The 26851-nt window shown below is 37.6% G+C and overlaps 1 protein-coding gene across 5 annotated transcripts in view; it reads left to right on the top strand.

Moving 5' to 3' along the window:
* ZKSCAN8 (zinc finger with KRAB and SCAN domains 8) overlaps positions 1-26851 on the top strand; it is a 58941-nt gene that overhangs the window by 7830 nt on the left and 24260 nt on the right. For 2 of the 5 annotated variants that reach the window (XM_069076828.1, XM_069076826.1), the window contains 2 exons: positions 3744-4264; positions 10794-10929. In XM_069076828.1, the coding sequence (XP_068932929.1) occupies positions 3845-4264; positions 10794-10929 (556 nt within the window). In that variant the 5' untranslated portion in view covers positions 3744-3844. Of the gene's footprint in view, positions 1-3555; positions 3660-3743; positions 4265-10793; positions 10930-26851 lie in introns of all 5 variants that reach the window. The other 3 variants (XM_069076827.1, XM_069076829.1, XM_069076830.1) reach the window with 3 other exon arrangements.

Here is a 26851-nt window from a genome sequence, read left to right as displayed (position 1 = left end):
GGGGATTTTGGAGTGAATGAGAAAAGAAGAAATGGAAGTTCAGTCAGTCAGTAAACATTTATTAAATGCCTGCTGTTTGCCAAGCACTGTACCAAGTGTTGGGGAGTCATAAAAGAGACAAAAGGCACTCTGTGAACTCAAGAAACTCGGAAGTTGAATTGGGGAAACAATAATCAAACAAATGTGTTGTTGTGTTTGTCCTTTGTCTTTGAAGAGGACCGTGACATCAGGGAAATAATGACATGATTTGCAGTTGACTTTGATTTGAGTGAGGGAGGGCTGTGCAAGGTCACCAGCCTCACTTTTTCCTCTTTCACAAAACCCCTTATAAGTTATATACGGGGAAAATAGGAAATAATTATAAGAAGGGAAGAACCAGAATTAAGAGAGATTGGCAAAGACTTCCTGTTGATGGAATTTTAGTTGGAACTTGAAGGAAGCAAGGAGAGCCACTGTGTGGACACGAGGAGAGAGAATTCCTGGCATGGGGGACAGCTAGAGAAAAATGTCCGGAGCTGTAAGGTGGACTGTCTGTTTAAGGCACAAGTGTCACTGGATCAGAGATTTCATGCTGGGGGAAAAGTTGTAAAAAAGAAACTGGAAAAATAAGTGTGTTGTTCAATCATTTTTCAGTTGTGTTACTCTTCATGACCCTGTTTGGAGTTGTCTTAGCAGAGATACTGGAGTGGTTTGCCTGTTTCCTTCTGCTCATTTTACATATGGGGAACTGAGGCAAATAGGGTTAAGTGATTTGTCCAGGGTCACATAGTAAGTGTCTGAGACCAAATTTGAATTCATGAAGACCCATCTCTTTCTGATTCCAAGCCCAGTGCTCTCTCCACTATACCCTTAGCTGCCCTTATAATAAGTATATACAGCTTTTTCTAAAAGTTTATTTAAGAGAGAAGAAATTTAAGATGATAGCTCAGGAAGGTGATTAGGGTCTAGTGAAGATTTTATAAAGGATATTTGAAGACCATAAGAAAGTGTTAGAAACACAAACACAATTGATACTGAAATTTGGGTATCAAATGAAGTTTATTGAGAAGTTCAGAGGAATTGATCACCTCTGGCCAGAAGGAGACTCCACCCTTCTTTAGGAAGGAGGAGTCCTGAATATAAAAGTGAGAAGAACTTTATACTGTTAGTTAGCATGGAAACCTCCCTTCAGAGGATTGATTGGTCCATTCTCTTCAGGGTTTCAATTCTCCCCCTACACTCATTACATATTACTCTTAAACATGACAAAGCGCTTCATAAATACATTAGCATGCATTCCATGTTGTATTAATGAGGCTCTAATTCTATAGTATCATGCAGATACTATGCATGAGGTATATTAAGCAAATGCAGTAGTAATTTTGGAATACTTGGTCATTGACCTCTACTGATTTAAACTGGATATGTCCTTATCCTGGTCTGAAGGTCTGTCAAGGCCTTTGTCTGCCTTCTGATTGGTCAGGTCTACCTGCTGTCTACTACCTTTATTGGTAGTTTTTACTTCAGTAATATCTAACAGTTCTATGGAAACTTAACTCTTTGCTGTCTCTCACAGAAGAAACCAAGAGAATGATTGAGGTTGCAGTCTGTTGGAAAAGACTAGAAAGGATGGGATCAAAGGTACATAATGAGGAATTTGCTTGGGCAAGGAGAAGAGCCACTGGAAGAAGTAGCAGAGAGGAGGGTGGGGGCGGAGGGAATAGAATATGAATTTATATTGCACTGTGCTAAGTGTTTTACAAATATTATCTCATTTGATCCTCACAACAACCCTTCAAGGCATGTGCTGTTGTTATCCATATTTTGTAGTTGAGAATACTTGAGGAAAACAGAAATTGACTTTTCTAGGGTAGACTAGTAAGTGTCTGAGATCACATTTGAATTCATGTCTTCCTTATTCCAGACCCAGACTTCTATCAGCAGTGCTATTAGGTGCCTCTGTGGAGAAACTTGGGTTAGAAATAACTTCATTGGGGAATGAGACAGGAAATGAGTTATGATTTCTTTGCTGTAGTGAGAACCCAGTTGAAGTTGGATAGTATGAATTTATAATAAACCCAGTAAAAATAGTTGTGTGACTTCTAGCTCCATTCAGCAGTACATTAGTAGATCAGAGGAGGCCAGATGGTAGGACTAACTCAGGGCTGAGGTTTTTTAAAGGGATAAGCCATAATAAGGCAGAGTGGTGAGAGATTTAAGAGTAGAACACAGCACAGAGTTGAATTGGTGTGCATTTAGGGTTGATATTGGAAAAGAAGGCAAGTAAGGTCAAAGCAGGGGTAAATGGATAAATATATGGGGGAGTGATAGGATTGGAGATCATGATGAGAATAAAGAATAGATTTAGGAAGGTGAGAAGTAGGTTTAGAAAGGTGAGATTAAGAGGTTATGGTGAGATAGAAGAATGTTTTTGATTAGGTAACTTACAGATGATGGTGAAGGGTGGAGTGAATTAGTAGATCATGAGATATTTTGTGAAGGTTATAGACTTGAGCAACAGACCTTTCACCTTAAGCAGAGAATTTAGAAAGGGCTTCTTGGTCAGTTAAAATAGTATAAGCACAGTAACACCAACATTGTACAATGATCAACTATGAATGACTTAGCTATTCCTAGCAATACAATGATCCAAGACAGTTCTAAAGAACTTGTGAAGAAAAATGCCCTTCATATCCAGAAAAAGATCTGATGGAATCTCAATATAAATTGAAGCATACTATTTTTTTTTCATTTTTTTGGGTATTCTTTCACAACATGACTAATAATGGAAATATATTTTACATGGTTGCACGTACATATCAGATTACTTAACATAAGTCTTAGGAATGGGGAAGGTGAAGAAGAGAGGGAGAAAATTAGGAACTCAAAATTTTTAAATGAATATTAAAATTTGTCTTTACATGTAATTATAAAAAATAAATAAATGTGGCCGTGTAACCTTGGGCAGGTTACTTAACCCCAATTGCCCTCCAAAAAAGGCAAAAATGAATGAATGAATGAATGAATGAATGAGGCTTATGGGAACAAGGATTCAGTATCCTCCATTCCATGCTTGACTTTAGACTGATGACTGGTAAAGCCACAACAATTTTGACTTCTCTGTCCTCAGTCTCTAAGATGGTTCCTTTGCCATACTAACCACCCTCTTAACCTCAGCTAAAAGCACTCCCTTTAGACTTCCATTTTTCTTCCTCCTTTCTCCCCATGGAACTCTATGTTCCCTAGCCTTAGACCTTCCTCCATAAATCTCAGGGCTGGGGATGGGTATCCAGAAGAATTAATGAGATGAAAGGGAGAAGACACATTCTTTTCTTTGAGACAGAAGGGAAAGAAGGAAGTTGAACAAACTCATATTGATGGGCCTTTATCTACTCAATGTGAAAAAAGTTTGGGTCAGTTTTTATGGGGAATATGAAAGGGGTCCAAGTCACAAATTTAAAAAGTTTGCTGAGAAGCAATGATGTCCCATTTTAGATTATGCAACAGGAATTTGTAGTGGATCAAGTTAGTACAATATTAATTTTTCTAACAGTGTATGGTAACCTGTTCATGTAGATGTTAAAGGTTAGAGATCAACATAATGAGAGTTCAAGGAGATGACTGATTCTCAGTGATAACAAGGACATCCTTGAAATGACTGACCAAAAGGACAAGACTTGGTAATGAGCTTTGTTAAATTGGTATTGTTGTAATTGTTTTCTGACTAACTTTAAATAGCAACATGTCATTTTCTTATACCTCAGAAATAACATCTTGTGAGAAGAGAGTTTCAAGAGGATCTTTCCTGTGGGGGAAAAAAAAACAAATAAACATTGAACTTTCTCCCAAGCTCTTCCACCTCCAGATGGCTGTAGAATCAAGGGAGACAGTAGGCCTAGCTCCTCTGGTCCAGGCTCCAGAAGAAGGTCTTGTGATAGTAAAAGTAGAAGAGGAAGACCACAACTGGGACCAGGAATCCAGCTTCCATGAGCCTCACCCTCATGGCCAGGAGATCTTCCGCCAGCGCTTCAGACAGTTCTGCTACAGGGAGACAATAGGGCCCCGGGAAGCTTTAATCCAGCTTCGAGCCCTTTGCCATCAGTGGCTAAGACCAGATTTGCACACAAAGGAGCAGATCCTGGAACTGCTGGTGCTAGAGCAATTCCTGTCCATCCTGCCAGGGGAACTTCAGACCTTGGTGCAGGAACATCATCTAGAAAGTGGAGAGGAGGTGGTAACAGTGTTGGAGGATTTGGAGAGACATATTAATGTACTAGGACAAGAGGTAAGTAGAAGGAATTGTGTTTTTTGTAAGTAAGGGACCATGGAACTTTGAACTGAATTGAGACAAGTTGAGAATTATTAAATGTTAGTCTCCCTATGTGGTGGGTTGTAGTTAATAATAGCATATACACACATGCACGTACCTAATGTACAAACATGCACAAACACAGAGTAGAAGGAAGGGAAAAGAGCATTTTCTATAGTGTCTGCTGTATGCCAGAAGCTGTGCTTACTGCTTTTTAGAAATATTATCTCATTTGATCCCCACAACAACCCCCTGAAGTTAATTAATCCCCATTATTAATTATTGATCCACATTTAACACTCGAGGATATTGAGGCAGATAGGTCAAATGACTTTCTCAAGGTCATAGCTAGTAAGTGTCTGAGGTCACATTTGAAATGTGACTTCAGACCCAGTACTCTATTCACTCTCAACACCAGCTGCCTTGTAGATGTATGTGACTATATACACATATATACATATATGTATGTATAATGCTTTAAACTTTATCAAAGTACTTTCATAAATGTTATACTATTTTTAATTTCATAGAATTCCTGTGAAGCTATTTCCCCATTGACACCTTGACAAATGTGCAAAGATACTAAGAAGCTAATTGATTTTTTTAGGTTCCTATTTCTAATTAATGCTAAATCTATAAGAGTAAAATTCATATTTCTTGATCGCCTGTCAATTACTCTTTTCATAAAACTGCTGCCTTTACTTTCTGTATGTATATCTTTTTCCTATTTTTTATTCCCAGAAACGGAAAAAAATTTTGTATGTCTAAGCAAATGTGAGAAGCATTACCAAAGCAGTGGGATTTAATCTATACTGGGCTGCTGTCTGGTAAAGCCACAATTTTGACTTCTCTGTCCTCGGTTTAGTCTTTGTCTCTCATTTCACTTCCTCAGTGCCCTGGGATACTTTTGTTGGGTATAGATTGTAACCTATCCATACCTTTTAATTCTTTGCAATTCTTGTCCATGTTCTACAAGGCCTTCACAGAAAGTTCACCTAACATTCTCAAGAACCCTCTTTGACATCGCATGAGTGCCAGTGGAGCATATTGACTAGTTGTCTGCTGTCATTTCTTATGTAATTGATTCAGTTCCTCTTCCATTGTTAACATTTTTTCAATTAACCTTATGCTGCTTTTGTGTGTTGTTAATGTAGAACAACTCATTCTTATCTAATGCATATCTCTCCATTGTGCTCAGGGTAGTGACTGTGGTATTTCATGATTTGTAGCTGTGTAGCATCACTAGAAAAATATTGGGGCTAAAAAGTTGGGCCTTTCTTTTGTCTCAGGGAGAAGCTTGTGTCATTAAAATGTGGCAGTTTCCCAAATTCAGTCTAGTCTGCTTTCTTCCTATTCAAGTCAAGTTAATTGTCCAACTATAGTGTCTGTCCAAGATACACAAGGTGGCCCAAGAATCTTAGTGCACTTTTAAACTTATTAGATTCAATTAAAAACTTAAAACTGCAATAAAACTTTTATATCCTATTTATACTGATGAACCAGATCTATGGATTTTCTACATCACTGTCTGGAAAATAGGTATTTTTTTGTCAATTTGGTTTTTCCTGTTTTGCATAGTTCAGTTCTTTAATATTTTTGGATCTCATCTAGGAAGATCAGCAGTATTCTCGGTTTCGTGTAACCAGTAAAACATCATCTGCAAAGAGAATCATTAGGAGTACCTCATCATCTGTAGGGAAGGCTACTTCCATTTGAACATTTTCTTTGGCACTGGCAAACACATTTGCCAAGCATGTATCTCCCAACTTTCTTTCACTTGGTATTAATAATCAGAGGTTCAATGTTATTTCTATCACTGTATCTTTCAGAAAACCTTTTTGACTTTGACATATGCATAGGAGCCCCATTATTGGAAGAAGAACCTCAAAGATTTGTTTTACCAAATGAAATTCTTTTTTATACTCAACAGCTAGTATGCACAGTGGAATCTTGTCAGCTCTGCACTTTTCATTTGATTGTGTTTTAAAGATAAGGCATGAGCTATTACAAAGAGATCTGAAACTAACCAGTATTCTGAAGAGGATGGATCATAAGCCTGTGCAAGCTCAGTAATTAGTTACCTGAAGCTAGATCATAGCCTTTCAGAACAGGAACAAGTGATAGATCTAGTACTCATCTATAGGTCACTGCACTGGGATACACTTTGTAGAAGGCAGGGCCAATAATACATGAGCACTGTTGCAGGGGGCATATATAGGTGACTTGAGACAGGTATGATCTCAAACTGCCTTTTGGGACTTGTTAGGGCCAGAGCAAGGGGTGGTTTGGAAATTGTGTAAGAAGAAGGCAGATACTGGTCAAATCTATGATCAACAGTGGACTACCGGAATACTAAAATAGGATGCACAGATTAAGGCCCAGTGGCCTAATAATAATAGCCACCTCATCCATATTGATAGCATGGAGCAAATAGAATTCAACAATAAGAAATAGTAGAACAATGTCAAAAGATGGAAAAATATAGAAAAAATGTAAGTTATCAAAAAACAATTCTAACATTACATAAATTGCAAAAATGAGAAAAGAGAGGCAAAATTTCTCTTGCAGTCTCTGATACCTGGCTGACTTCTGACTTGGTTACTGGTGCTGTCTTTTCTTCTAGGCCTTATTTCCAGTTGTCTGTGGTCTTATGGCTAATTTTCTGTGCATTTCTGAGGTAGAATGAGTTAGTTAACGTAGTTAACTCATCATATTGCTTGAAAATTATTTAAGGTCATTTTTAGGGTTTTATTTAGGTATGTGGGATCTGGGCTGACTTTCTTTTCAGGCTATACTTTTCATTGCTTTATTACCTTTATTGTTAGCCTTCTTAGCACCAACAGAGCTAATTATACCACATGAGTGGTGTCTTTTTTTCTATTACATTCTCTATACTACTAGAAGACTTCTTGCTACAGGGTGCCTCAGTACCGTAGCTGGCTATTTGATAACTTCTCCATATTTGTATTGTCTGATGCCAGAATATTCCATATTGGAATATTGGAAGCTGGGCCAAACTCATACTGGTCCCCTGATAGTTTACATCTGATATTTGGACAAAATGAGACTTTGTCAATCAACAAACACCTACTTCTTGAGTACCTAGCACTGTTAAATGCTGGGGATACAAATAAAGGCAAAAAAAATTCATTCACTTTTCTCAAGGAGTTCACATTCTAATGATCGGACAACATAAAAACAACTGTCTACAAACAAGATATATACAGGGTAAATTGAAGATAATCACCAAATGGAGGGTATTTAGCATTAAGGGAAGGAAGGGCAGAGTCTTATAGAAGGTAAGATTTTAAGCAGAACTTGAAGCTGGCCATGAGACAGAGATGAGGAGGGAAAGAATTTTAGGGAAAAAGGCATAGCGTACAAAGGATTTTTAACAAGGAGGTACAGCACTTTGGTCAGATAGATGCAACCTTCTTTGTCTCCATACTGAAATATGTCTGGTCAGCAGATTCAGGATATGGTAATTTGTGAGACCTTGTGATATCCACCAGGTCCGAAGGACCTCAGCTCCATGTAGGTGGGGCCTAGGGTGGCCAGGAAGCCATGTTAGCATGGCCTGAGGCCACTGGGAAGCGGTCTGTGACTTGGCAATTGTTGAACTTGAGCTTGAGCCAATTGAGTCTTGTGAACAGCTTCTTTTTAGGCAAAGAACTAGCTATTCTGCATGATGGGGAGAGGAAGTGGTATTAGTAGGCATTAAACATATCAAAGACCTAAACAAATGGAGAGATGTTAATTACCCTTTGTTGGGTCATGCTAATATGACAATGACTATACTATCTAAATTAATATGTAGATGCACTGCTGTACCAATCAAATTACTAAAGAGTTACTTTATAGAACTATACAAAATAACAAAATTCATGTGGAGGAAGCAAAAGGTCAAGAATGCTGGTTAGTTAGTATTCATTTAAGTGCTGCTTATATGCCAGTCAGTGTGCTGCTAATTCCAAGGGAAACACTGAAAGAAAAAAAGTTGGAAGGATTGAGTCCTAGCAGAAGTAGATCTTTAATTATAGTACAGAGTAGTAATCATCAAAACTTTTTATTACTGGTAAAAAATAGAAAAGTTGATCAGTAGAACAAATTAGCTACAGAAGACCCAGAAGTAATTGAACCTAATAGCATAGTTATCTTAGAAACTCAAGCACTCCCAACCACTGGTGTAAGGACTAAACTTCAGGGAAAAGTGGAAAGCAGCCTGGCAAAGTAGATTTAGACCACCATTTCACACCATATGCCACAAAAAACTCCAATGAATGTAAAAATCTAGATTTTAAAAATGTTACAAATTAGAAGGAACAGTGCAGGAGATATCTTTCACCAGTATGAATAGGGGAAGAGTTCATGGCCAAACAAGATAACAGAGGGAAGGTCTCATGAGATAAAATGCATGTTTTTATTATATACACCTGAAGTTTTTGTAAAAACTAAATAAATATTAGAATTATAAAGGATACAGTTAATGGGGGGTACTATGTAGCATATTTTTCTGATGAAGCTCTCATCTCCAAGATATGTAATGTAAGGGATTATTCCAAATATATATGAACAATACCCATTTTCCAAAAGAACATGAACAAGCCCCAGAGGAATGCAGACAACCTATGCTCCAAACCACCAATAATAACAAAATGAAGATTAAATTACTCCGAGGTTCTGCCTCACCTATAAGATTTGCAAAGATGGCGGAAAAAAAGAGAATTGCAATTTTTGGAAGGGGTAGGCACGTACTTTTGGTGGAGCTTTGAAATTGTGTGACTATTCTGTAAAGCAATTTAGAACTATACCCCAAAATAAAAAATGTTGAACATTTAGATTTTCTTCTGCAGCTCACTTCGTTTCTCCTTGTCATAACATTCCGTTATCTTTAGTCTTTGCATAAAACAACATTCTTCAGTGTTTAACTATTTTTATTTCTTTGTATTTATTTTTTTTCTACTACTAAGGTGGTAAGTGATATAGCCAGGTACTAGGTGCTTTTGGATGCTCTGGTCCTTCAAAGTTTATACTTATTGCTGGAGACCCAAATGATTATCTATTGCAAGAAACAGGAATCTCCCTCTGGTAAAGGCTGCAGTGCAAAAAGTAATCCCTTTGTAAAAGATTATTACCAAAAAAGATACTGGTGCCTATACTTTCCTGAGGGAACAGCTGGAGGTGGTGAGATCTATAAAGGAGGTTATAAAATAAAAATTCCTAATGTTCTAGAAAACTAAAATAGTCCAACAGATGATTCTAGAATGGTGATAATGCCAAGAGGAAATTTTTTGGAGTAAACTTCAGATGTTGTGGGATCTATTCCACTTGCCATACTGATGAGATATAAAAATATCTAACATTTGAAGAAACAATCATCAGTGTTCTTTCACTTTGATTCTCTGACATCATTCCTATTTTTCAGTGAAAAAACTTTTAGAATGCCTGTGGCCTAAATGCTAACTTTTGGGAGAGGAGTTAGTGACTTAAACTATGAGGAAGTAAATTACTTCATTCAGAAGTGGCTAATTTCATTCTACTCTATATTATAGGGGTAAGGGGAATATGTATATATATATATATGTATTACATATTACTTACATGGATTTCTGTAAAGACTTTGCTTATGTAATCTGTCTTAGATTGGGATGAGCTCTGTGAGATATATTTTGCCTCTTTGGAACTGTTTTAATTCAACTATCTTGTTTATAGTTTTCTTTCTGGGTATAGTATTGATTTTGGTTAGTGTTTTGGCTATGCAAACCTTTTCCAATTTGACAATAACTTGAAAATTAATAACTGATCTGTTAAGATATAATCAACTTCATGTTTTGTTTTATTGTGAATGTAATCATCAAATACGATGAGCATTTCCATACAATTAACGGGCATGTATTTTCTTCCTCTCCTATTCTCTCTGCCAAAAAAAAAAAAAAGAAAAACAAAACCTCTGTAACCAGTATTCGTAGTCATGCAAATAAATTTCTATATTGTCTACATCCAAAAATATGATTTTTATTCTACTTATTTAATCTTATCAGCTCTCTCATCATCAGCCCACTAAAATCCTGGTTGATCACTGCACTTCTGATCAGTGATAAGAGCTGTAAAGTGTTATTATTGCATAAGTTGTTTTCCTGTTCTGCTCACTTTACTCTCTATCAGTTCATATAAGTCTTGCCGGGTTTCTCTGAAACTATCCTTCATCAGTTTCCATAAAACAGTTACATACAATTAAAATCATATGCCATATTTTTTTAATCCATTCTCCAATAGCCACCCCCCCTCGCTTCAAGGTCTTTATCCTCATATAGTCTTCAGGAAGCCAGCGTCTTTTCCATATTATGATGAAGCATTACAGGATTTTTAAAGTAGTATATTAAATTTTCAATTGCTCTTATTTGTGTGTTGTGTTCTTAGAGATAATCCCTATAATTTCTGCTGAAGTTATGTGTAACTGTCAAAGTGATTAACTCATGAGTCTGTCTGAAACTGATATCTCCAGGTCCCAGCTCATGCCAGTGGAATGTCCTGGGAAGAAAGAACAACTCTGGGAGCAGCACAAGAGTCATCAAATATCCAGCCACAGCCTATGGGACTGAAGTGTGACTCTTCAGACTCCCAGATTCTGCAAGAAAGAAGTAAGGAATGGAATTTTATTCAGAAAGGGAATAGTGATCAATTATTTTACAGAGGAGTTAGAACAACTGTGGTTTTCTTCTTGTGTATCAGTCCCTTCATATTTGAAGAAGCAAGATGTAAAATCACCATTTATGCGCCAGTTGCAGGAACACTAATTGTAGCTTTTGCTAATCTAAAGAACTACATACTTACAAACTAGGGCTGAAATTCCGTGTTAAGTGTGGATTAGTCTTAGGGATCAACTCTAGAGAACTACAAGATTTCCAACTGTCTTTTCAGTCACACAGGTTATATGCTAGGTTATAACTTTGCCAAAATATAGTTCATTTCTCAGATTACATCAAGTTATATCTCGTTCCATCTGAACCTTTCTCTTTTAAGATTTTTCTTATTTGAAGAATAAAGTACTGGATAAAAGACAAATTGCTTTTTTTAGGGAGAGAGCTATTTATTTAGTGTGCCTCAGTTTGACTAACTTTGAAAACCAAGGGCACACCATGTGGAATTAGATTGTCATGTTTTCACCAAGAAGTTTTATCACACAAAGAAATTATTGTGTGTTCAGGGCTATTTAACTCAGGAAACATATTCTTCAAGTCTGAATACATGGAATAGGTCTGCCCAGATCCACAGGGTGTGGGTGTGTGTGTGTGTGTTTGTGTATTTAAGAGAGGCAACATAATATAGAATGCCAGATAATATAGAATTTAGGATCAGAGACTTGGGTTTATGTCCCACTTCTGACACATACTAGTTTTGTGACTACAAGCAAGTCATTTAATGTCTCTGAGTCTCAGTTTCTTCATCTCTAAAATGAGTTTTCAGTTGAATTAAATTCAGTAAAATTTATTGAACACCTGTATACTGGAGGTATACAGACAAAAACTAAATAGTCCTTACCCTCAAGGAACTTACATTCCTATTGGGGAAAAACAATATGTACTAGTAAATTAAATTCAAAATTGTATACAAAGTAATTTCCATGCTTGAGGCTATTAGTAACTGGAGATTGAAGGGCATTTGGATAGACTTTCTCTAGAAAGTAGCTCATGAATTGATTTTTGAGTAAAGTGAAGGATTCTAAAAGGATGGTGATTCTAAGGGACATTTTGTGAAGTTCATGGGTACTTCCTTGTTAATACATTTCTGACATCCTTAGCTTTCCCTTTACTCATTAGGTTACTAGTATCAATAAATAATTCTTTGAATCGGTTGGTATTTTTAACCTGAATCTTCTTATGGTATATTCATAACTTAGTTCAAGGTCCAGTGCTACATTTTTAGCTTCTCAATCTTTATTCATCTGTTAACTTCTTTGTTATTTCAGTTCCACAAATGATTTTTTATTTTTTGTAAGGTGCCATGCTGTATAGTATGGAATATGCAAAAGATGAATAAAATATACTCTCTATGTCCAAGGAACTTATACTATAATAATATGAGATAGTTTGGGTAATAATTGGGAGACAGTAAATAATGAATAAAAGGACTACAAGATAGTAGTGAAGATACACATAAGGTTAGATATTAAGCATAAAATAGAGTTATTTGGCATACTTATGTATTTTTCAGTAACAGTTTTTAGAAGTCTGAGATGTAAGAGATAGTTGATGGGGTTTATCTTTAGTTTCAGGATTGGCAAAGCAGATACAGCAAAAAGTAAAAGGGACAAGCAGTTCTTGGGTGTTAATAAAAGTATAGTTGAAATGACTGACCACAAGTTCCAAGATGAGTAAGGAAATAAGAAATGGGACTCATAACTCTGGTAGAAGTGTAATGGTGAGGGATGAGAGTTCTCAAGAAAGACTGAAAGCAAGTAACAGAATCAGAGAAAGCAAGAATAAGTCAGTTCAGCAAATATTTTTAAAATGCTACTATAAGGGGCGGCCAGGTGGCTCAGCGAGTAAGAGCACCGGCTCCAGTGTCGGGATGACCTGGATCAAATCTGGGCTCAGATACTCAGCACCACACCCAGAAATAACTGGCCGTGTAACTTTGAGCAAGTTACTTAACCCCGATTGCTTAAAAAAAAATAAAGATAAAAATAAAATGCTACTATACGCTAAGGAAACCAACGAAAATGAAATAGTTCCTGACCTAAAAAGTTAGTCTACTGGTGAGGTACAGTATGTACCTAGGTAAGTACCAGGTAATTGGAAGAAGAGAATGCTTTGTCAGCTGGGGAGATCATGGAATTATTTTGCATAGGAAGTGGCATCTGAGACAAATCTTGAAAAAAGATTAGTATTTAAGAAGTATGAATGAGTAGAGTGGGTGGGTGATTCAATCTATGTGAAAGCATGAATACTGTTGGAGAAACAGTAAGCCAGTTTGTCTGGAATGTAGAATGTATAGAGGAAGGAAATACAGAATCTGAAAAGTAATTTGGGGCCAGATTACACACAGGGCTTTTAAGTAGTAGGCTAAAGAATTTTATTCTAAAGGCAAAGGACTCTGTTCAGGGGGCAGAGCCAAGAGAGCAGAATAGAAGCACAGACTTGGTGCAGACTCCCCTCCAATCACTTCTAATACATGTAAAAAAAATGACTCTAAACAAACTTTAGAGCTACAGAACCCACAAAGAGACAAAGAAAAACAAAGCTCCCGCTGAAAGAATTCCAGAAGGCTGGCAGGAAGGATCTATCACACCAGGCTGGGAGCTGAGCACTACCCAATGTGAGCCACCTGGTTTCCAGTCCCAGGGCAGCCCCAACCAGCAGTGGGCCTGAAGCAGACTTCAGGAGAGAGAATTACCAGCAGCTGTGGTGGTTTCCAGCATTATTAACCCATAAATGCCAAAAAGAAAGTAAAAGGTCAGTGTGGAACTTTGTGGAAACAGGGGGAACCAGGCGCAGTGGCTGTGCAGCCGCCACAGTCTTGGGTTGTGGTCCTGGGGTGTATGACCAGTGAGCCAGAGCTAGTGGTGTCTGTAGAAAGGGCACCCGACTATTAGCTCCAGCAGCTACCAAAACCCCAGAAATGTGGGACACAGATCTCTCCATTCTGGAAGCAGAGTTCTACTGTGGCAAAGTGCTCAAAAGTCAAAATAATTGACTGGCAAGATGAGCAAGCCCAGGAAACATAATCAAACCATAGATTCCTTTTTTGGGGACAAAAAGGATCAAGGCAAGGAGGGGAAGGAAGACAGTGAAGTCAGAACTCCTGCATCAAAAGCATCCAAGAAAAATATGAACTGGTTACAGGCCATGGCTCAAGGCTCAAGAAGGATTTTGAAAATCAACTAAGAGAAGTAGAGGAAAAATTGGGAAGAGAAATGACAATGATGCAAGAAAATCATGAAAAGTGAGTCAACAACTTGCTAAAGGAGACCCAAAAATATACTGAAGAAAACAACACCTTAAAAAATAGACTAACTCAAATGGCAAAAGAGGCTCAAAAAGCCAGTGAAGAGAAGAATGCCTTAAAAAGATGAATTTGCCAGATGGAAAAGGAATTTCAAAAACTCACGAAGAGAATAACTCCTTCAAAATAACATTGGAGCAATTGGAAGCTAATGACTCTATGAGAAATCAAGATACTATAAAAACAGATCCAAACAAATGAAAAAATAGAAGGTAATGTGAAATATCTCATTGGAAAAACCACTGACTTGGAAAATAGATCCAGGAGAGATAATTGAAAAATTATTGGACTACCTGAAAGCCATGATCAAAAAAAGAGCCTAGAAATCATCCTTTAATAAATTCTCAAGGAAATTGCCCTGATATTCTAGAACCAGAGGGAAAAATAGAAGTGGAAAGAATTCACAGATCACCTCTTGAAAAAGATCCCAAAAAGAAAACTCCTAGGAATATTATAGCCAAATTCCAGAGTTCCCAGGTCAAGGAGAAAATACTGCAAGCTGTCAGTAAGAAACAATTATGAGTATTGTGGAAACACAATCAGAATAACACAAGACCTAGCAGCTTCTATGTTAAGGGATCGAAGGGCTTGGAATATGATATTCCAGAGGTCAAAGGAGCTAGGACAAAAACCAAGAATCACCTATCCAGCAAAACTGAGTATCATGTTTCAGGGGAAAATATGGTCATTCAATAAAGTAGAAGATTTTCAAGCATTCTTGATGAAAAAAACCAGAGCTGAACAGAAAATTTGACTTTCAAATACAAGAAGCAAGAGAAGCATGAGAAGGTAAACAGGAAAAAGAAATCTAAGGAACTTATTAAAGTTGAGCTATTTATATTCCTACATGGAAAAAGGATAACTGTAACTCATAAGACTTTACTTGGTATGAGGATATTTGAGGGGAATATGTGTGTGTGTGTGTGTATATATATATATATATATATGCATACATATATATGTATACATACATATATGTTTGTATAGGTGGATATATGTGTATATATGTGAGTGTGTGTATATATATGTACATGTATGCATAGACAGGGCACAGGATCAGTTGAATAGGAAGGGATGATATCTAAAAATAAAATTAAGAGTTGAGAGAGGAATTTAATGGGAGAACGAGAAAGGAGGAGATAGATTAGGGTAAATTATATAAAAGAGGCAAGAGAAAACTGTTACAGTGGAGGGGAGGAAGAGGAAGGTGAAAGGGAATGGAACAACCTTTTTCTCATTGAATTTGGCTTAAGGAGGGAATAACATATGCATTCAACTGGTTATCTTACCCTATAGGAAAATAGGGGATTAGGGGATAGGAGAGAGGGGCGATGATAGAAGGGAGGGCAGATTGGGGGAGAGGGTAGTTAGAAATAAACATTTTTGAAAAGAGATAGGGTCAAAGGAGAAAATGGAATAAGTGGGGGGGTGGGATAGGATGGAGGGAAATACAGTTGGTCTTTAACAATATGACAGCTATGGAAATGATTTGGGTGACTGCACATGTGCAACCTATATTGAATTGCTTGTCTTCCCAGTGGGGGCAGGTGAAGAGGGAGGAGGGAAAAAATCTGGAACTCAAAAGTTTTAAAAAGAAATGTTTAAAAAAAATTGTTTTTTACATGCAACTGGGAAATAAGATGTATGAGCACTGGGGTATAGAGATCTGTCTTGCCCTGCTAGAAAGTTAGGGAGGTGATAAGGGAACATATAGGGGAGAACAGATTGGGGGAAGGGGTATTCAGTGGGCTTGCTGTTTTGGGGTGGGGGGTAGGGGAAAGACGGGGAGAAAAATTGTAACTCAAAATCTTGTGGAAATGAATGATGAGAACTAAAAATAAATAAATTAAAATAAAAAAATAAAGGCAAAAGACTCACTGAAAATTTTTAAGCAAGGGAGTGACATAGTCACTCAAAATTATTTTGAGAGTTTTATAGAGGGTTTATATATATGTATATATATATATATATATATATATATATATATATATATATGTAGTCATTAAGACCATTTAAGAGGCTGTTATAGTGTCCTAGGCAAGAAGTGACAAGGACCAAATTAAGATAGTGCCATTCTGATTGAAGAAGTCAAAAGCTACTAAGCATATTATGGACATAAAATTCATCAGATGAGGCAATTACTTTAATAATAGGATCAGAAGAGTCAAGTCAAGTTAGTAAATATTTATTAAGTGGCTACTATATGCTAGGGCTAATCTCTGGAAAGATGACTCTTAGGTTATGAAATTAGGTGTCTGACATAATGGTACCTCAAATTAGGTTGAGGTACCCTCAACAGAAGTAGAGATGCTTAAAGGAGGGGTAGATTTAGAGAGTATGAGTTCACTTATTTCTATTTAGAAATCCAAGAAGGACATTCAGTTGTAGATGTCCAGAAGATTGTTGGTGTGTGAGACTAGAAATAAATTAGGGTTTGAGATATGGATTTGACCATCATCTTCATAGAGAAAATTGAACTCCCAGGAGTTGATGGAATCTCTGGGAAGAGAAGAGGACCCAGGAAAGAGCCTTTGGGAACACCCACACTTAGGTAGTAGATGGATTATGATCGAATAAAGGAAACTAAGAAGGAACAGTCAAAGAAGCAGGAGGAGAACTAAAAGAGTATTTCATAATCATAGTTACAACCTAGAAACGGTGTTTATTAAAAAGGAAAAACAGCTTGAAGTTACATTTCCTGATTTTAAATTATAATATCATAACTTCAAGGACTTTTTCAGTGAGTTAGAAATATTCTCTAAGACACAAATATTCTCACATTAAAACGATAATTGTTTCATGATAATATTAATGAGAATAAATCAAATTATCTCTTGTATGTTGATGCCCGCTTCCATGAAGCACTGAATGAGCAGGAGAGTGTGCAGTGATTGCGTGAGCCAGGCATAGATTGTAAACATTGATAATATTGCATGCATGCTAAGCAGTCTCAAATAAGCATCTGAGGGTTAGAGTTTATATTCTGTAGCTGAATTACTTACATCATACTTTATCATGGGAAACTTTACGTAGTTTGCTACACGAGGCACCCTAACTTGCAACTGTACAGGAGGCTACTCCCATGGGATGCTTCCTTGCTTTCTCATGTGCTTTATCTATATCAGTCAAGAGGCCAGGGTTTTAGGGACGGCCAGAATGTTCCAAGTCTCCCTTGCATGGGGGATGAGTAACAGGGGGTGGTGAGTCAGCATCCTGAGATACTGGGCCTGGGTGGGGGGGAAACAGGCTCAAGGGGGTCGTTGGCCTGGATTCCCGCCCATGGCAGACCCCTCAGAGCTAACCCTCAACATCACCCCCTACAGTATGTGTCAAATGTTAGTGTCTTATGATAATTTATAGTGAATTCTGAAATTTCCATGTAGGTTATTTTGTTTTAATTAACAACTTTTGTTTTTGTTCAGTCATGTCTAACTCTTCATGATCCTTTCCCAATTCTTGGCAAAGATATTGGAGTAGTTTGACTTTTTTTCCTCCAGTGGATTAAAGCAAACAGGGTCACACAGCTAGTGAGTATCTGAGACTGGGTTTTCAGCTGGACTTATGCCTCCTAGCTGCCTCCAGTGTTAATTATAAATTTAGCTTGTAAATGTAAAAGCCTACTAACTTTTAGCTAAGCTTCATGCATTTGTTTCTGCAACATCAACCCTAGGTCTTTCATCATTCTTAGTGTTGCTTTTTCTGGACACTCTGTAATTTCCTTTATTCCTGAAATCATAACACCCAGGACTGAAGACAATATTATCAGTGAGGTTTGATAAGGTGATAGGTACTACAGTGTTTGAGAAACCCGTGGGGCAGAGAGTATCCATCAGGGAGGGGTAGTCAGAGTGACAAAAAATTGTGGAGCATAGTAGAATGAGGATGGAGAATAAGCCATCAGATTAGTTTTAAGAGACAGTTGGAAACCTTAGAGGAAAAAAGTCACTTCAGTCTAGAAGCTGGATTACAAAGGGATGAGAAGTAAGGGAAAGATTAAAATGGAGGTAATAAATGTTAGCTGACTTTTTCTGGGCTTGTACTAAGAAATGGAGAAGTGTCATTAAATCAGCTGATAGTGTGAGGAAATGAAAGGGCCAATTGAAAGTTGTGTGTTTGTTTACATGAAAAAGTCTTCAACATACTTGTAAGCAGTAGAGGAGACAGATTGAGGATGAGAGAAGAAATGGTCCTGGGAGATAGAAAAGGAAATGATCAAGGGCAAAAATAGATGGGTTGTCCTTAACAAGGAGAAAGGCCATTTCTTCCTCAAAAAACTGAAGTCAAAGAAGAGAAAAATGAGATATGTTCATGGGTTTTGAGGAATGGAGTTAGAGAAGAGGAGAGAGTTCAAGGTAGATGGTCTCATTTTCTCACCAAAGTAGCAGGTGAAGTCCTCTGCTGAAAGGGTAGAACAGGGATTTTAGGAGAGAAAAGAGAGCAGCTACTACAGGGAGTACAGTGCAAGAGTCAGTCAGAAGAATAAGATGATTGTCATGTAACAGTGAGGACCTCTTTGTAGTTAAACATTTTTAATTAGTAGGTAAACTACTCAGTTCAGTTCAATTTAATTCAGTGAGCTATTTGCTAGATACTGTTAGGTGCTACACAAAGATTTTTTTTAATGAAGTCTCCACTCTAAAAGACCTTGCATTTTTGGTAAATTTTAGATAGTTGCTTAGAATACTGAGAGGCTATGACTTGCCCATGATCACACAGCTAGTATGTTGAGATGAGATGACTTCAGGTCATTCTGGTGGCAAGAGTTATTCTTTATCCATTATACCATACAGCCTCTCAGAAGGCAGCCAAATTGAAAAATTTATATTTAGAGATAATAGGGAGTTATTGAAGATAATAGGGTGTTATTGAAGCTTCTTGAGCATAAGAGTGATATGGTCAAACCTTTGTTTTAGGAGTTTCAATTTGGCTGCTCTGTGGAAGATAGCCAGAGAAAGGAGGAAACTTGGGGCAGTGTAGCAGCAAGCACCCTAGCATACCCAGGATGGCTGCTAGCACACATTCTTAGATCTGCTTTTCTAAAGGAAACCAACTCAAAAAGAGTTAACAATCTTACTTTAATCAGTCAAACATATCATTTACCTAGTTCAGGGGGAAAAGTCAGCACCCTGAATTTAAGAGAACACAAACAGAAGTTACAAGAGAAAATTACATATTTCTACAGACAGTGCTTCTAGCTGTCTGACCATTACAGTCATACCTAGTTAGTCACAGAGGAAGAAGCACCAACATCTGGGTTTTCAAAGCCGGGGGGCTCAATGGCTGCCTAGAGTCTCATCTGGTCAAATCACACAACTCTTCCCAAAGTGAGCCCCCAAAGCAAAACCTCACTTCAGAGGTATATATAGCCTTCTCCAGGGTCAGAGAACATCGCAATCCTCATGACCCACTTGACTACAAAGTGTAACATAAGTTGTGCCTTCCTGAAAAAGAAGCCTCCCCTACCACAGGCTCCAGGTGAGCACATGTAGTCTTTTAGGGGGCAGAGTATGTTTTCAAATGAGGAAAGGTCTTCAGGTTCAACTTAGGCTTATTAAGGGGCAGAGAAGATCTTCAAATTTCTGTTACCATTATAGGCAGGGAGACCAGTTAGGGGAATTTGCAGTAGTCCAGGTGAGGTGATAAGAGCCTGAACCAGGTTGATTGCTGTGTGAGTGGAGAGAAGGGAATAGATTGAGAGATTTTGTGGGGGTAAAATTGATAGGACTTGTGATACATTTGTGAAGTTGTGTGTGTGTGTGTGTGTGTGTGTGTGTGTGTGTGTGTGACAGAGAGAGAGAGAGAGAGAGAGAGAGAGAGAGAGAGAGAGAATATGACTAAGTGCAAGACTTTACATTTATCTTTAATGAATTTCATTTTATTAGATTCAGTCTAATAGCCAAACCTATTAAGATCCTTTTGGATCATTATCTGTGTTTATCCTCTGTTTCATGCGTAGTCTGATTAATTCCTCTTTGCTGTAGACTGGCAATTTGAGTGGTTGTCTTTGGGCATGCTTCTTCCATCATCAGTTTAAGTTTCCTATCTGTAGTCTTTATCATGATCATTCCTCCCTCTTGGAATCCTCTTTTATCCAGATGTCCAAGTGACTTGGTTTTTATTCTGAGAAAGAACTCCCTCTTTTTCTTCATGTTGTTGCAGAATGATACTTGACACATTTTTTTCCTTAGCTCCCAAAGTTCAACAATTATTCTTAGCATCCAAGCTCAGCACTTCCTGAACATGTTAGTCTCAGCATATATTCTTTTTGTTGGTATATGTTTCTTTGCGAGCCTAGATATTTCCATGAAAATTCCCTTTTCCCTACTCTGTTACCCCCAAATAGCAAAGCATGTGGTGTCTTCTACTTCCATTTTCTATTAGCCTATTTATCTATTTCTATTAGCACAAAAAGATAGAAAGAGAGAGGAAGTTAAGAAAACAATATTAGCCAGCATTTGTATACTGCTTTAGGGTTTGCGGAGTGCTTTACACAGTTATTCTTATTTTATCCTTACCACAACCCTGGGAGGTAGGTACCCAGACTCTCTACTGACCTCCAATTGACTTTTGGATATCTCGAACTTTTTATTCAGTAGAAATCATATTTATTCATTGATTAGACTTATTCTGCCCTATCTTTATTGCCTGGCAATTCAACAATGTCTTAGCTCTCTTTAACCACAAAACACCCAGATAGGTTAGAGACACTGCTGACACCTAGATCCCAGCAACACCCTACTCCAACCTTTGTTTATCATTACTGAACCCATAAAGATAGTTGTCCAATCTAACTCCTCTTAGAAACTGGATTTGGAGAACTGCCATTAGAATGTATGACTGGCTTTATCAAATCATTTGAAGAAAAAATGCCTCAGCCATTCCTAACAAATATCCAGAAAAGGCAGTCTAGGACCAGACCTTTAGACATCAGAAATATTTGATAGTACATTTTTCCACATGTATAGTATCTTCTGAGTGTGTCTCTTGGGGTGAGGTAAAGGAACTGACATCAATTTTGAATTCAGTCAGACCTAGCAACACATTTACCAACCAGAATGCACAACCCAGTCTCTCAGACTGCTTCTGGGATACCATGTTCATTGGCATCTGGAAAGAAAACAGGTTTTCCCCATTCACTGTTGTAGTAGGAGCCTGAACACTAAACCATATCAATTAGTATTACCCCTTACCTATGGCTAAACACTTCTGTCTCTTTCTCTGCTTAGGTCAGAAGCCTAATGATACCAATTCCCTAGCCCTTCCTCAGTCCCTCTTCTCTACCAGTCTGTCTCTTCCTCTTTGCCATCCTCTTGCATTATTACCCCCTGAAACTTCTGTTCTATAGTTAGATTTCTCTTCATCTCCAGAGTTGTAGGTGGCACAATGAATAGAGCACTGAGCTTAGAGTCAGGAAGACTTGAGTTCAAATCTAGCTTTGGACACTTATTATATATTTGACCTTGGACAAGTCACTTCATCTGTATGCCTCAGATTCTTCATCTAAAATTGGTCAAAGACGTTTCATTTGAATGATAAAAGCAGAAACCAAACCTCCAGAGAATTAAGAAAAGAGTGAGAGGAAAAGAAGTAGGTTACCTTTGTAGATGACCTTCTCAAAGAGTTTAGCCAGAAAATGGAGAAGAGATATAGGATGATAATTAGTAGGGATGGATGGATCAAGTAAGTGTTTTGCCTCTGTAATGTTTGCTTGTAGTACTTTGTGCCTTTGTCCTAATTTTCAGAAAGGGAAAGAAGACACATATTCATTCTAAGAAAAGGCTAGTAACCTGTATGTCAGTTCCTGGCAAAATTCCAAAATATTCTCATTTTCTCTCTGTCTCTCTCCCTCTCTCATCTGTGTGTGTGTATGTGTGTGGTGTGTATGTATATACATACACATGTAAACAACATACAATGCATATAAAAAAGATATTTTAAATATATATAAAGGGTGAGCTTGTAAACTGTTGGAAGAGGAGTTAGTCACTGTGAGTCAGCATAGGAGTTATATTTTGGCTCATTGGGAAAAAAACAACTTAATTGCACTTTTTTACAAAGAACATTTCAGCATTCTTTTACCACCAAGAAGTCAGTAAGGGCAACCAATAACACCAAAGCTCCTGCCCTAACACCCATTTTGTTCATTTTCCCATTACCAGCAAAAAATAGGTAGGATTACGGCCTATCTGAAAGCTGGTGTTAGAGCCCGCAACCAGCTAGCTCATCATAGGACTTCTGACACTATGGAGTGTGCTTTATGTTAATAAACTCTGAAAAAATAGTAGTACTTAGTCCTTCAGTACCACCTCTAACCCCAACTCAATGGGGATTAAGGAGATAATAAAAAACTGACATATATTGAGGAGAAACATTCACAGGAGTGCCATTCTGTTCCATCTTCTCTAGCAGATTGTCCCTTCCATCATGCCTACTCTTTCACCTTGTCTTTAACCTTTCCCTGTCTGCTGCCTGTTTCCCTGCTTTCTGCAAACATACTTCTCCTTTATTCTCAAAAAAAAAAAAAAAGAGAGAGAGAGAATGGAGTTTACCAAATATAAACTGGTGAACTTGACTTTGATTTTTGGCCAAGTTCTAAGACATACTGCATTAAGAGACTTGGGTCTGTTTTTAGGCAGCAGGGAAGGAGCTAGTAATTAGAGACTGAAGATTAGAGAGTGAGTGGGACTAATAATGGAACAGTCTTCTGGTGAAGACATGAAGGGGATGGGATCAAGGGTAGATTTATTAAGGTAGAAGTTTGCCTTAGAAAGAAGGGCGGGCCATCTCTTCATGTGAGACAGTAGTGAATGAGGATGTAGCAGGGAACACATCTGAAGTGGTGTTAGATGAGGGAGGAGAGGGAATTCTTGGTGTATAGTCTCATTTTTTTCTATGAAATATGAGGGTAGGTCTTCAGCAGAGAGCATTGGGGGAGTTGGTGTCTTAGGAGGTTTGAAGAGAGATAAGGTTTGGAAAAGGTGCTGTGATAAGTGAGTCAATTTGAGAAGAGTGGAGTTTGCTAAGGGCCCAGAATGAGATTAGATAACATGAATTTGTGTTGGACTTAATCAGTATGGTTTCATAACTTCTATTTAACAACTTGTGAAAAGGAAGGAAATGAGGTAAATGGGAGGAGTAATCCGCATTTGGAGTTTGTCAAGGCATGATCATAGGCAAGATTTAAAAGTAGAAGATCGTGTAGAGTTGAACTGGTTCATCAAAGAGTCAAGATTTCCCCGATAGCCCATATTATAATTTTGCTATTCATTATATTATAATGTGGCCTGTTTTGACCTACTTTCATCTTTATACAAATGCTTTCTACCATGATACTCTTCTCCTTAGGTTTACAGGTTTCCCACACAGGTACAATGTTACCCTGCTAAGTCATTCTCTCTGTTTTTATATGAGGTACCTCTCCAATCCTGTATTCTAATCCCATCCCATCAAGTCTGAGTGATACTTAGATCATATTTAGATACTAAAATCTGTTGCTCACCTTGTTACTTCTATTCCACATATTCATGTAAAAATATCTGTATTCAGGAGTATCATTTCTCCATCTCTTCCCAGTTATGGTCATTGTCTCCTATGATATAATGGTCATTGTCTCCTATGATTTACTGAGCACCTGAACTTGCAGTTCTTCCTGTGTCATACCTTTTGTTCTTTCTGATATTAGGTTTAGCAACTGTTTCTGGTTTCTTTTCTCTATCCTTTCCTTCTTGCAGTATAAGTTCTCTTAATATGGTTATCAGATCTTCTGACATAAAAATTCTTCCCATCCCCAAACCTTTCTTTTATCATTTTACCATTTTATTGGTCCGAAAAATCTCACCAGAATTTTGTTAAGACATTTATTTGGGGGGTGGAGCCAAGATAGTAGAGTAAAAGCAGGAACTTGCTTGAGCTCTGCCCCAAGACACTTCCAAATACCTGTAAAAACTTACTCTAAACAAATTTTAGAGCTACAGAACCCACAAAATGACAGAATGTAACATACCTCCAGCAGAAGACAGCCTGGCAGGCCAACAGGAAGAATCGTTCATGCCTGGCTGGGAGTGGAACGCAGTCCTACCTGGGCTGCTCCGGCATACGCTGGACCAGAGCAAGCCTTGGGGCTGAATTCCTGGCAGCTGTGGTAGTTTCCAGACTTCTTAACCTACAAACCCCAAAGAAAAAGTAAAAGTTCGGTGAGGGAACTCTCTGGGACCTGGGTGAGAGTAGAGCACCTCTCATTTGATCATATCACCTTAGAAGAACTGAAAATTTACAGGTACCTAGAAGTAGCTCTGATAACAGCTGTGCAAAACCCTAGATTTTTAAGATAGATCACTCTTTACTGTGGAAGCAGAGTCTTACCTTGACAGGGAGCTCAAAAATCAAGTAATTGGCTGGGAAAGTGAGAAAACAGAGGGAAAAAATCAGACTACAGAACCTTTCTTTGGTGACAAAGAAGAACAAGAATATACAACTAGAAGAAGACAACAAAGTCAAAACTCCTGCATCAGAAGCCTCCAAGAAAAATATAAATTGGTTACAGGCCATGGAGGTGCTCAAAAAGGATTTTGAAAATCAAGTAAAAGAAGTAGAGGAAAAATTGGAAGCAGATGACTTCATGAGAAATCAAGATATTATAAAACAGATTCAAAAGAATGAAAAAATAGAAGACAATATGGACTATCTCATTGGAAAAACCATTGACCTGGAAAACATGTCCAGGAGAGATAATTTAAAATTTATTGGACTACCTGAAAGCCATGATCAAAAAGAGAGCCTAGACATCTTTTTTCAAGAAATTATCAAGGAAAACTGCTCTGATATTCTAGAACCAGAGGGTAAAATAGAAATTGAAAGAATCTACCGATCATCTCTTGAAAAAGATCCCCAAAAGAAAATTCCTAGGAATATTGTAGCCTAATTTCAGAGTCCCAGGTCAAGGAGAAAATATTATAGGCAGACAGAAAGAAACAATTTGAGTATGGTGGAAATACAACCAGGATAACACATGATATAGCAGCATCTGCATTTAGGAATTGGAGGACTTGGGATATGATATTTCAGAGGTTAAATGAGCTAGAATTAAAACCAAGAATCACCTACCCAGCAAAGCTGAGCATAATCTTTCAGGGAAAAGAAAATAGACATTCAATGACATAGAGAGCTTTCAAGCATTCTTGATGAAAATACCAAAGCTGAACAGAAAATTTGACTTTCAAATACAAGACTCAAGAGAAGCATGAAAAGGTAAACAGGAAAGAGGAATCATTAGGGACTTATTAAAGTTGAACTGTTTACAGTCCTACATAGAAAGATATTTGTAACTCATGAGACTTTTCTCAGTATTAGGATAGTTGAAGAGACAAACAGACAGATAGATAGATAGATAGATAGATAGATAGATAGATAGATAGATAGATAGATAGACAGACACATACACAGAGAGACAAAGGGCATAGCATGAGTTGAATATGAAGGGATGATATCTAAAATATAAAATTAAGTGGTGAGAAAGGAATATATTAGAAGAAGGAGAAAGGGAGGGATAGAATAGGGTAAATTATCTCACATAAAAGAGGCAAGAGAAAACTTACAGTGGGGGGAGGGGGAAGAGCAGGGAAGTGAAAGGGAATGAGTTGACCTTACTCTCATTGCATCTAGCTTAAAGAGGAAATAGCATACACACTCAGTTGGGTATCTTACCGTACAGGAAAGTAGGGGGGGGGGGAGGCAGTAGGAGGGTAGTCAGAAGCAAACACTTTTGAAAAGGGACAGGGTCAAAGGAGAAAATAGTATCAACGGGGGAAGAGATAGGATGGAGGGAAATATAGTTAGTCTTTCACAATATGACTACTACAGACATGTTTTGTATAACTACACATGTATAGCCATATTGAATTATTACTTGTCTTTTCAATGAGAATTGGAGAGCTATATGATAAGTATTTTAGAGGGGTCATCAAGTCTATAAGTCATTTTCAAATAATCTTTCTTAGAGTATAAGTCATATACTAATTTTGACTCAGAAACCTTGAATGGTTCATAAGAGAAACTCTTTTGACTCTTGATGACTCTCCTTAGCCAGTAAGGAAAACAAGATAGCAAAGAAATTCTTCATGGCCCTTATCAGATATACTCCTGGTCAAATATATCCATAGTCCAGAAAGCTGAATCTCATTTCCTGACTCACCTCCTTTAGTGACTCTTTCATTACATATCCTACTTTTTTTCTTTTTAGGGCCCTTATTTTCACTTGGCAATGGAGATAAAAGCATTAGTAGTAAAGGTTCCTTCATTTTCCTGCCTAGGACTTCATAATCCCTAGAGTATTTCTAGGTTCCTATTGGCAATATCATTTGTTCCCATATGAATCACTATTCTTCAAGTTTGATTATTCTCCATAGACTGCCACTTCCTGAATGCACATTCCAAATAGCATATGTTCTCATTAGTCATGTCAGGGTCATGACTATACCTTTTAGGAAGAAGTCATTTACTTCCAAGACATGTTTCTTATTTCTGGGGCCAGGAATAGATAATCACCCTTTCCCCCCCCCC

The sequence above is a fragment of the Petaurus breviceps genome, unplaced genomic scaffold (assembly GCF_028583685.1).
Source record: "Petaurus breviceps papuanus isolate PSGF00001 unplaced genomic scaffold, PetGlider_PUasm1.0 90925, whole genome shotgun sequence".
Taxonomy (NCBI): Eukaryota; Metazoa; Chordata; class Mammalia; order Diprotodontia; family Petauridae; genus Petaurus; species Petaurus breviceps.
Note: the sequence above shows the minus strand (reverse complement) of the source record. Positions and strands in the feature narration are given on the sequence as shown.